Source organism: Pinus tabuliformis, chromosome 9 (assembly GCF_031772625.1).
Source record: "Pinus tabuliformis cultivar Carrire ecotype Pingquan chromosome 9, CPIR1, whole genome shotgun sequence".
Classification (NCBI taxonomy): Eukaryota; Viridiplantae; Streptophyta; class Pinopsida; order Pinales; family Pinaceae; genus Pinus; species Pinus tabuliformis.
The window spans coordinates 1,652,888,120-1,652,900,976 of record NC_142307.1 but is presented as its reverse complement, the minus strand read 5'-3'; the positions used below and the strand labels follow the sequence as shown (position 1 = coordinate 1,652,900,976).

The 12,857-nt window shown below is 36.3% G+C and overlaps 1 protein-coding gene across 1 annotated transcript; it reads left to right on the top strand.

The window, feature by feature from the left end:
- Window positions 1–7,147: 7,147 nt before the first annotated feature.
- Window positions 7,148–8,429, top strand: LOC149155190 (cytochrome P450 94B3-like). Its single transcript, XM_089444348.1, has 4 exons — window positions 7,148–7,234; window positions 7,304–7,440; window positions 7,587–7,894; window positions 8,050–8,429. The coding sequence occupies exons 1-4, from the start codon at window positions 7,148–7,150 to the stop codon at window positions 8,427–8,429; spliced, it is 912 nt and encodes a 303-aa protein (XP_089300474.1).
- Window positions 8,430–12,857: the final 4,428 nt, after the last annotated feature.

Sequence of the window (12,857 nt, the reverse complement as noted above, 5' to 3'; positions counted from 1 at the left end):
AATGCTTGGACATAGTTTCTTGTAAGTTGTATGCAACTCTCAAGGGAGCCATCAATGCAAGTTGCCGTTGGTTGTGGCAATTGTTCATCATGGATTAGAATATACAACAAATCATGTCTATGGGTATTTCCCTCTTTGTTAACATTTTCAAGGAACCCATCTTTAGAGTCTTTTAAAAATTTAGTAAGATGTAGAGCACCTTCAGCAAAAGAATCTGATTTGCAGAAATATCTTTTAAGAGAATTTAATGTATGGTCAATAGCTATTCCAAGTGATGTGACATCTACATTATCTTCTTGAAATTTTTTGTTTAGATTATTCAGCTCATTCAAAACATCAACAAGCATATTCAAACAAAATTGAACTAAAAAAATTCATGCCTTATCATACCATGAATTATTTCTTTCTCTCTTCCACAAACTCAAAATAGCAGGCATTAATGTAACTAGTCTTTCAACCAATTGACCCCTAGAGAGCCATCGAATCCCATGGATTTGAAGAACCTGCAAGGATTCTATTTCCATTATCTCCAATAAAGAAACGAGTTCATTATTTCTTTTTGCCGAATTTCCAACCCATGAGTATACCTTGTTTGCTATTTTCTCAACAAATAAAAACTCTGGTATCTTTTTTGAAGAATCTGGTACTGCAAGTGCTTCACGATGTGCAATGCAATGAGTAGCAATAAGATTTGGTAAATCATTCTTTAGCAATGTGACAAATCCATTTTCACATCCAACCATAGATGAAGCACCATCAGTCGAAACTGCTATTAGTTTCTCATTTTTCAACTGCCTTGTTTCCCTTAAATTAATGATGGTATCATATATAGTCTTTCCTTTTCCATCAGGAACAGTAATCATTTTCATAAATTGTGACACTAGAGGGCCCAATCCTTTCAAGTCTAGATATGTAGAATACACAACAAGGTGTTGTTCCAAACCATTGTCTATACTTTCATCTAACATTATAGAGAAAAATGGGCTTTCTAACATCTTTCTAGTTTGAACCTCTTCAAGGTAATCCGATATAGAGTGAATAAATTCAGTAGCTGCTTTTCTATTTATGTAGGAAGAATACTCCACTTGAGAAGGCATATTAGGTGTTCGAAGATGCATTTGAGGATGACAAAGATCTTCATAAGTAGCAATTGAAATATCCTTTTGCGCAATAAAATATGCTAACTTCATAGCGGTTATGACCCTTTCCTTATTATCCTCATTTATTATCACTATGTGTTCTGTAATGGGCTTTGCCAACCTTTCAATTTCATACAAATTTTTCTGAGTTGATGTTTGATGAATAATAGATTTTGCATGAGTTGTTATAGCATCATATTGAATGGTATTACATCCATCTCCAATACCCCATGGACCTTGAGCTTTGTATTTCTCACAAATTTTGCACTTCATACGAATCTTTCCATATTCAACGTTGATACTATAAAACCAAGGATGTTTTATCGTCCACTCTTCTCGAAATTCACGTTTTGAGAAAGGCTTCCTCCTCGAACTACTAGATCCACCATCTTGTCCTTCCTTTTCATGGCCAGGAATTTCTAGATCAACAAAAAACTCTTCATTTACATCCTCATTAGCATCATCATTCAAATCGGGTATAGATGGAATATCTTTAACATTAGAAGTCTTTGATGTCTTAGAATATCCATAAAAATTGTTAATAGTTGATTGACCCTTTCTTTTTGGAGGCATTTCTATTTAAATAATGTACCTACATGAAAAAACATAACAATAAATTAATAATTTAAAAAACTTACAAAAAAAATAACTTTATATCTACAAATAGAACTCTTAGAAACTTAAAATCCTACCACAAAAAAAATGCCTTAACAATGCACCATGTCACCATCTAATCTAAATCATGTGACATCAATTTAGGCTTCGATTTCAAAGGAACTCTAATTATGGTAAAGCTTCGATTTATGTTCGCTTTTAGTATCGCCAAGTGTGTCAGTTATCCCATTGTGTGTGAGAAGGCCTTGTTTTTAGCAGTCAAAATGGAGCACGATTTTGGTTAATTATTTTAAATCTAGTGTTCTCCCTAAAAGGTTATAAGTTAAAACTTAGGAATAGAGTATTCCATTTTTCCTGAGATAGTGTGGCTATTAGTAGATAAACTGTAGTAGGATTTCGATAAGAAGATGGTAGAAGACGGATTATATGAGAGTCATAAGTCACGAATGAAGATGCAATTTCCTAGGAAAGTGTTTTTGGACAAGTGGAATCTTGTGACAGTGAAAGATGTTGATTGTCACATGTGTCTCATTGGGGGAATTATCAGATTAATGAAAACAATAAAGCCCTTTACTTTCTAGTAAAGTTAATGGAATATCCGACGGAAGCCCACTTCCTCACACAATAGACTTCTTAAGGAAAAAAAAATTCAATTCACATTAGCATACATGTAGTTATCCAAATTTTGCGAAAAATCAGATTTTGAGTCATCCTGAGAGGGCTAATATATTCCTTGTTGGATAATACATTCCTTCTTAACTTTTGGTTGAAATAGTATTAAATTATAAATTTGAGTGGTATAATTTATAAAACCGTTTTAATTAAAAGTTTTTAAAAATTTAAAATCAATTTATATAATAAAAATATATTTTAAATAGTCTTAAAATTTTGAATCAATTTACATAATAAAATTATATTTTAAATAATAAATGTCATGACTTCACTCACAATTTTAGGGTTAAGATAAAGCGAAAACTCCTTTTACTCCATGTAAGTTCTAAATAATAGTTTCCATACTTCATATAAATAATAACATAATTGTGATTATTGCTTGATGACTCATCAAAATATTTGATCTTAAAAAATTCCAAACGTAATCAAAAGTAAGGAAAAGTACTAGGATTCTCGTCAAGAGGGATTCCTTGGTTGGTAAATTCCGGAACATTTGCCATTATATTCAACTTTAGTGAATTTTATTAACAATTTAAAACTAAAATTAACAATTCACAATTCACACCTAACAATTAAAATTCACAATTCACACCTATGGTCTCTAAAAGTAAAAACAAACAAATTAACACGCACTATCAAATCTAGGAGTCAAACCACACACAAACAGTAACTTTCCGTACTGAAAACACTAGTTGGTGATGAAATCCAACGTTGCAGAATTCAATATAGAAATGGCGGTTGGAACAGTTACCCCGACAACCTGCTTAATGAATAGACTGGCACAAGTTTCTCCACTAAACCGTCTCGAGTGAAGAGAACCCCCCAGAAAATCCAAGTGAGTCTAGTCGACGTCTGCTCCAGGTACAGTGGGATCTTCCCTCCACCGTCACCTTAGGAAAGAATCCTATAGAATATGGTCACTAAGGTTACCAACGGAAACAAATATACCTGGGGGAACAGTCTATGATCCGATACGCACGCAAGGGCAGAGTAACAAGCTCAATCCCCTTGAAGGCTCCTTGACATAATCCAAGGTTTACCAACAAGTGACCCCAAGCTCCTCAACAATGGTTAATCCGAGGTTTACCATTTTTAATACGTGAATATCTTCTATCGTTCCCACTGAGGAAGGATTGATTCCCACACTGGTTCAGATATGATCTCGTGCTTCTCCTTTAAGAGGAGCTTTCCCAGAGCATAGATGTAACAATTGGAATTTATCTCCTACCACAAGATACAGCTACTTGTTTGTTTTACTACCTTGGAGAGTTAATTACTCCCTACTACAAGATACTAGCCTAAGTTAGATTGGTGGAAAGATCCCTAAAAATGTAAAAATTACTAGATGAATTTTAATTAAGCGCTGTGTTATTTAGGCTGTTGTTACTCAAAAGGATAAATGGATATGAAACCAATGGTGTTATGACCCGACCCAAAACTGAATGCAATCGAATATGATAATGTAATCTTTTCAATTCGATGAATCCTAACTAAAGTAAGGAGAGAGTTTCCATTCACTTCCAACAATGCAAGAAATTGATCACTAAGAGAAAATATAACAAATTCTCTAATGCACTAATTTCATCAAGAAAAACTAATGCAAATCAATTCCAAAAAGTTTTTATTTTTTATTTTTATGTGTTAAAAACAAGCATAAAAATATGTAAATTGAAATCAAAGAAAGATGATCTAAATCTACAATTGATTATTCAGAATGTAAGCTATGCAATTGTATTCTATGCACAATTCATTTGAAAAGTATACAAATGTAATCTATGCACATTTTTCATTCATATTCTGAAAATGAGAATTCTAATTATGCAAATGTGATCTACGCAAGAGAATTCTCAAACACAAGATGATTCTAATGTAATCTAAGAACCAATCAAGTGAAAGTCAAGAAAATTGGGTTAGAGATCCAAAGATCAAAAAATAAAAACACTCAAAGGCGATTAACACTCATACATAATTTAGCCAAGAATCTTTTTAAAAACAAAAAATAATTTTTGTTTTTATCGCTGTTGGTTGAAGTTTTAACAGATTTATTTGCTGTAAAATAAGTTTAAAAACCCAAAAGCTTTTTGAAAACCAAAAGAAACGTTCAGTGGAATGTCAATTTCCAGGCCAAGAAACCATATTCCGCATAATGATAAACCCTTGTTTTAAAGAGTTGTGAGCTGTTACACATACAAATCTCTTGTGAAATAAAAAATTAAATTACTTATTAAATCAAAAATTAAAACGTAGCAGCAATCAGACCCACAATGTTTGAAGAAAAAAAAATCAATCACTGACCTGAAGCGGAATCTGTAGTTTCCTGGCAGTTTCCTTGGAGTCAATCTTGAACTAGGCGTGGAAAAATAAGAAGAGCAAGTAAAGAAGAGGGAAATGGTTAAGGAAGAGGTTTGAGCTAAGATGTGAAGACTTAGAAGAGGATGGAAGCATTGCAATGGAAAAATAAGAAGAGCAAGTAAAGACAAGGGCAATGGTTAAGGAAGAGGGTTGAGCTAAGATGTGAAGACTTAGAAGAGGATGGAAGCACTCGAATGGACAAATAAGAAGAACAAGTAAAGACAAGGGTAATCAAATTAAGGAAGTTGCTATATATTGAAATCCTCATATCTATATTAATATTTATTTGAAGAAGAAGTAAAGACAAAGGCATATCAAATTAAGGAAGTTGTTATATGTTGAAATCCTCATATCTACATTAATATTTATTTGAACTTTGATTTTGAATATTAATCTATATAGTTAAACTTTTAAATTTTCTTAGCATTTCAACATCTTAATAATATTGTTAAATCTTACATATAATTGTAATCTTAAATTTGAAATATTATTTTTTATAGAATTATCAACATTCTATTAGATCCTCATATATAAAAAAAAAACATAATATATAACAATTCCATATTTTTTGAACCACCCCCTATTTTCTCTAAAGAAAAATATAATTTAGGTTGATTATATTATTTTCTATATACTATTTATAAACAATATATATATATATATATATATAGAGAGAGAGAGAGAGAGAGAGATAATTTTAAATATATAATTTTAATAATAATTATTATTAATATTTTTTTAAAGTTAGGAAAAAATCAATTATTACAATTTTTATTAAATTAAAAAAATAATTAAACCAATAAAGTCAATATTAAAAATATATAAAACACTAATATATATAAAGTTCAAATTACCCTGCATGTGAACAACTACTATACCTTAAAATGCAAAGATCGTGAATCGTATGTACTAGGCATAGAAGACATTTCAGTGTCTAGAGTGAAGCGAATATCTTTCTTTTATTTTTACTTAAAATGATCTTTGCATCAATAACTTTTACCGTCGTAGGATGATGTATTTGTGACTGTAATTGCATTTGTGCAATACCATGCCATTTTACAGAAAGCAATGGATTATTTTTACAAGCTTAGCAATACAAGGGAGCAGATCCAAGCTTATGTCTTTGACGGACCCGTCTTTTATGATGGTTCTGTTGCCCCCTTTTGAAAGGGATGTCACAGTTTATGGCTGAACAGATTAGAAGGAAAAAAACAGTCTACAACAGTTCATTCAAAGAACAACTGGTTTTTTTGTTGAAGGTAGGACGTTTTTGTTGGATAGCAAAAGCAGTCTTACAGTCCAAACAGAGATGTTGAAGCATATGCAAAGTAATTTATTATTTCTTCAATAAAAGTTCGTTTTTTCTTCGGAAAAAAAAAGAAGTAAATTAATAATGTGTATTAAGTAAATTTTGGGAGAGACTTGTAGACAATGAAACAATCGACAATCATTTCATAAAAGAATTTAAATTTCTAAGAAACCATATTCTCGATAATGATAAATCCCTCTTTAAAGAGCGGTGAGCAATTACACATATCCAAATCTCTTGTGAAATTTATGAAATAAAAAATTAAAAGCTAGCAACAATTAGACGGTAGACCCACAATGTTTGAAGAATAAAAAATCAATCACTAACCTAAAGCACCAAATTGTAATTTCCTCCCAGTTTCCTTGGAGCCAATCTTGAGCTGGGCGACGGGCGGAAGTTTGAATGGGCAATGCGTTGAGAGAGAGTGTGAATCATGAACTCGATTTTACAAAGAAAACAAGCCCACATTCGTTGGGTTCGCTACTGTTGGAATCCGAAGATGAAAGAGGAAGGACAGGGAGACCATGCAGTGGCATGCACAGATCCCTGAAATCGTCCAGGGAAAGATTCCAAATTTTTCCAGAGAAAAAATCTTCGGCTAAGGGAATGGTGCGACTCGCGGGACAAGTGGGAATTTCCCATTCTCCACAAAAGACTAAATCTCTGGTGGAGCGAAAAATTCGCTGCTATTGGGGACGAGACTTCATTTTTAAGAGAAGAAATTTCAGAAAAAATGGTTATGGCTGCTCCCACATGCTAATTTCGATTCCTCCCACATGCTAATTTGATAGCCTCTTGACATTTCCACAATTCATTGAGCTACTTGCCTCATGCAGCCAAGAGTTTCACGCTGCAGCTGAGAGTAAAGCATGATGTCAGGCGAAAAGGAGCAGCGTGAGAATAGGAAAAGGAAGGAAACAGTGTGTGTGAGGGCCCTGTGACTCGCGAGATAAGGGAATGGTGTTTTTCAAAAAATTCCAACCCTGGGTGTAAGAACGTTTTGGAAAAAGTTCCAAACGTCAAAAATACATTTTTTACTCTTCCAGGCACGTCACTCAAAATGGGCATGGACAATTTCCAGCCGTCAAATACGTTCAAAAAGCCTTATGACGGGAATAATTCCCGTCAAATTCCATCCCTGATGACGGTGACCCATTACCCTTGAATATGACAGTGACGTGGGAATGCAAATGACGGTGCCGATTAACATTCACAGGATGTTGGAAAGGACGGCGGTGAGGGAATTGGATATGAACGTACCACCAATTGGCTACAAAACGCACGTGTAATTCATGCTTTAATGGAATGCATAATGGGAACACTCTTTCTTGGCATCGTGCAGGTGCCTCGCACGTTTACGAGCCCAGTATATTTATATGTGCTCTTTGTATTTGCAACCCAAGAGCAGAAATGGAGGAATTTTGCCCTTTACTCTATGTGCAAATCCAAGTCCTGGCAGTTGCTGTGGGGCTGTTGCTTTATGGGCTTTCTGTATGCAGGACAAAATTTTTATGGAGCCGGAGTCTGATGAAGGTTTATGGACCCCAGCGATGTCTGATCGTGGGTTCGCTATTTTCTTTCTGGAAAAATGGCAAGAGGCACATAGAATGGTACGCCCAGATGCTGGCCAATTCCCCCATGCAGACCATTCTAGTAGAACGACTGGGTGGAATTAAGACGGTCGTGACCGCCAATCCTGAAAATGTTGAGCACATTCTCAAGACACGGTTCGAAAATTATCCCAAGGGCGAGCCTTTCACTGCCATTCTCCAAGATCTGCTAGGCAAGGGGATCTTCAATGCCGACAGTGATGCATGGCGGCTGTAGCGAAAGGCTGCCAGCCACCACTTCAATTCCTGGTCTCTACGCAATTTCATTGTGAAAGTCGTGGAAGTGGCCACAGATAGACTTCTTCCGATTCTACACGATGCAAGTGATAGTGGAAGCACGTTGGATTTGCAGGATATGCTACAGAGATTTGCATTCAATACTATTTGCCGAGTTGCGTTCGGATCAATCATGTATGCCTGGAGGCATCGCTTCCGGTGTCAGAACTGGCGCGGGCCTTTGACACGGCGGCAAAGCTGAGCTCCGAGAGGTCCTCTGTGCCGAATCAGATTCTCTGGAAGGTAAAGAAGATGCTCAACATCAGATTGGAGAAACGGCTTTCCGAGGCTATTCGGGTTGTGCACGAGTTCGCCATGGGCATCATCAGGAGTCGGAGAATTGAGATTGGCCGCAACAGTGACACAGCGAGTCATTCAAAGAAACATGAGCACGAGGATGATCTTCTTTCAAGATTCATGTCACTCACCGACACCAACAATCTGGACAACGTCTAGGAGGGCTTCTGTTCAGACGAATTTCTCCGAGACATGATCATAAGTTTTATCTTTGTGGGCAGAGACAACACCTCCGCAACGTTAACATGGTTTTTCTGGCTCTTGTCATGTCATCCCCAAGTAGAGGAAGAGATATACAAAGAAATAACCATTCTCGTCACTATAAGAACATCAGAAGATGCAGAAAATATTAAACCATCCGTAGTCCTTGTAGTTTCCTACGAGGAGCTGCAGAGAATGAAGTATCTGCACGCTGCAATCTGCAAATCCATGGGGCTTTACCCGCCGGTGCCCCTCGACTCCAAGCACGCTCTGCAAAACGATGTCTTGCCAGACAGGACTTTTGTGCGAAAAGGCACTCGGGTGACTTACCACCCCTATGGCATGGGTCGGATAGGAACCATCTAGGGCACCGCCTGCCTCCAATTCAAACCTGAGAGATGGCTCAACGACAAAGGCAATTTTGTTGAAATCGTAATTTCAACTGCCGTAACAGCTGAACAGTCTTGTGGCATTTAATTCAGAAAACCACGATGGATTTCCCTGCACCACCTTTCAAGCTGAGTGGTATCTGTCAAAAGGGCTCCGATCACCTTGACTGAGTGACACTCGTCTAGTGTATGATTCCAAAACCAATCATTCCCTGGCCTGTAATGTTCGTTTGGTTAGGGTAAGCAATATGCGTCCGATTGAATTCAATGCTGTCCACCGTTGATTAAAACTAAAGTTGCATACAGTCTAGTCCATGAACCTTTTGTGAAGTTTTTTTTATTTTGACTGATAGTTTCCGTAAAAGCAATAAATTTAATTTAATTCTGATTGGTAGATAGTAGGTAAAACGTTTTAATTTTATTTATTTTTTAACAGGGAGGTATCGGCAAGTCAACGTATTGTTAAGTTATTTTGGTTTTGATATATGTAATGCTTTTTGTTCATTAGCATATGGAATGAAAAGAGAAGGCTCGCGGCAGTGAATGAAAAATGAGGGTAATTTTTGAAAAGGAAATGTGATGTGCAGCAGCACAAACAAATGGAAAATTTTTACACCGCAATGTAAAAATTTTCATTTTTAAATAGAGATAGAGTTTTTGTAATGCACAGGAGTGCTGGGAGACAGAGTAACTTTTGTTGGATGAATATGTAAATTTTTTTTGAGGGCATATGGAATGTAACGCAGCAATGCATAAATAAAAATTTTACATAGCAGTGTTGAATTTTTATTGTGAAACAGAGTATTGTTTTTATTGCAGAGACAGAGTAATTTTTTTTTTGTGGAAGTTCTTGGTGAATCCCTCTGAGAGAGAGGAAGAAATATGTATCAGGCATTTTACTAATGAATACAAGTTTGATTTGTTTGTGAAAACTCTGTCTACTCAGATTTTTTTTTTGCTTCCCTGTGTTAAAGATCCTGTGGGGAAAACAGAGCATTGTTCTCTGTTCTTTTGTGTTAGAAATTATCAGAAATTTCCAACATGGTATCGGAGCAGATCTAGGCTCTTTGAAGGTGTCAAAGAAGCTGAAGGAAGGAGTTTTCAGCTGCAACAACTTCTCCAGTAGAGTGAAGTCTCAAGCAAAGAATCTAAGGTATTTCTCAAAGTTTATTTTTGTGTAGCTGTTGAAGACAGTAAGTCTTTTTTAAGTACACAATCAAATATTTGAAGCATAGCTGAGAATGCAAGGAATGGCCAACACCAGCACTAGTATGGGTATTTTTAATACTCAGCTCCCACAGTTTAATGGGAAAAACTATGGCTACTGGGCAATAACCATGAGAGCCCTATTTGCTTCTCAAGATTTATGGGAATTAGTTGAAGATGGTTTTGAAGAACCAGCAGATGAAGATGAGTTTAATAGGTTAACTTAGGCAGGGACAAATCTATTGAAGAGCAGTAAGAAGAAGGATTCCAAAGCCCTCATATTTTTATATCAAGCAGTGCATGAGAGTGTGTTTCCAAGGATAGTAGCAGTAAAGACATCCAAAGAAGCATGGAAAACTCTCAAGACAGCTTATCAAGGCATGGAGAAAGTGAAGACAACAAAACTACAGTTGCTGAGAAGAGATTCTGAGAATCTGTGCATGAAGGAGTGAGAAAATATTGACTCATTCTTCACACATGTTATTGGATTGGTCACACGAATGAGGTCTCATGGAGAAACTGTTGAAGAAAGGAGGATTGTGGATAAAATATTGAGGGTCCTACCCTCAAAGTTTGATGTGATTGTCACCACCATAGAAGAGACAAAGGATCTCTCAAACTTTTCAGTTGATAAACTTTATGCATCACTGATAACACATGAGCAGAGGTTGAATAGAAATGAAAACTCATCTCTAGAGCAAGCCTTCAAGACCCAGATGTCCTTTGGAAGAGGAAGAGGCAAAGGTAGAGGAAACAAGAGAGGAAGAGGCGGAAGCCAAAACAGAGGTGGAAGGAACAGTCCAGCAAATGCTCAAGGAAGAGGCAGCAATCCAAATCAGAACTAAGGTCGAGGTAGCAGTCAACAAAGTGGACAGCATCATACTCAAGGACAAAGGTATGAAAAATCCAATGTCCAATGTTATTATTGTAAAAAATATGGGCATTATGCAAATGAATGTAGGAAGAAGCAGCATGATATGAGTAATAGATCTAGTGCAAATATCACTAGAGAAAATATCAGCCAGGATAATGTGCTGTTAGCTTGTAACATGTCTGAAACAAACATTGAAGATATATGGTTTCTAGACTCTGGTTGCAGCAACCACATGACAGGAAACATAGCCTTGTTTTCTGCTTTAGATCAAAATGTGAAATCACAAGTCACACTTGGGACTGATAGCAAAATTTCTGTTATGGGAAAAGGAGAAGTAAAAATATTTACAAATAAAGTTGAAAAGAAAACCATAGCAGATGTCTATTATGTTCCTGGAATGAAGTGTAACCTCTTAAGTATTTGACAACTTGTTCAAAAGGGTTACAATGTTTTCTTTGTGAATGATGTATGCACCATCATGGATAGAGCACCCAACAGACGGTGCATTGCTGAAGTAAAGATGACAAGCAACAAGATGTTCCCTCTCAGAATAAGGGAAAATTTGAAAAACAAAGAAGTAATTGCAGCAGTTACCCAAGAGGCTTTCCACAGCGTACCGAAAGATGAAAATTGGTTGTGGCATTTGAGATTTGGACATCTCAACTTTGGAGGTCTTAATGTGTTGAGTAGAAAAGGAATGGTAAGAGGATTACCATTGATAGAGAAACCAGATAGCCTTTGTGAAGGTTGTATCTTTGGGAAACAACACAGAGAAAGTTTTCCATTAGGGAAAAGCATAAGGGCAAAGGCACCCTTAGAGATTGTCCACTCAGACTTATGTGGACCGATGCAAACTCCACACTAGCAGGCAGCCAATATTTTCTAACATTCATTGATGATTTCACCAGAAAGACTTGGGCTTATTTCTTGAAGAAAAAAGGTGAAGTGTTTGAAAAAATTCGAAATTTCAAAGCACTTGTAGAAAACCAAAGCGGGATGCATATCAAAGTTCTAAGAACTGACAGAGGAGGTGAGTATATCTCCAAGGAATTCCTATGGTTTTGTAGAGAAAATGGAATTCATAAGAAATTCACAGCTAGGTAAACCCCACAGCAAAATGGAGTAGCTGAAAGGAAGAATAGGACCATCATGGATATGGCGAGGAGCATGTTGAAGACAAAGCATTTGCCAAATGATTATTGAGCTGAAGCTGTACATTGTGCAGTATACATTTTGAATAGGTGTCCTACAAAAGCAGTGATTAACAAAGTGCCGGAAGAAGCATGGAGTGGGAGAAAGCAAGGTGTCACCCACATGAAAATTTTTGGATGTGTGGCCTATGCACATATTCCAGATCAGCTAAGGAAGAAATTGGATAGCAAAGGGAAGAAATGTATTTTCATTGGATACAGTGAGGAATCCAAAGCTTACAGGTTGTATATCCCATCTGCCAAGAAGTATTTTGTGAGCAAAGATGTTTAGTTCATTGAGGAGGAAGCTTGGGATGGAAGCATAGAGAAAACAGTGAATGTTAAAAATTGTTTGTCTCATGATGAAGATGATGAGGAGATGGCTGAAATACATCCCCAAAAAGTAGCGCCAACACAAGGACAACAAGAGACATCCTTGAGGAGAAATGAGAGTGCTTCTCCAAGCACACCACAAGGAGGAAATTCAAGTGCTTCTTCAAGTACTTGCACACCAAATGAAAGAGGTAAGAAATTCATAAATTTAAGTGATATTTATGATGAAGGAATGAATTCCTTGTTTTCTTTGTATTGTCATGTTGATGACCCTATTCATTTCGAAGATGCTATTAAAGATAAGAAATGGATAGAAACTATGGATGAGGAGATCAATGCCATAGAAAGAAACAAGACATGGGATTTGGTTGAGCTACCAAGAGGTAAAAGGGTC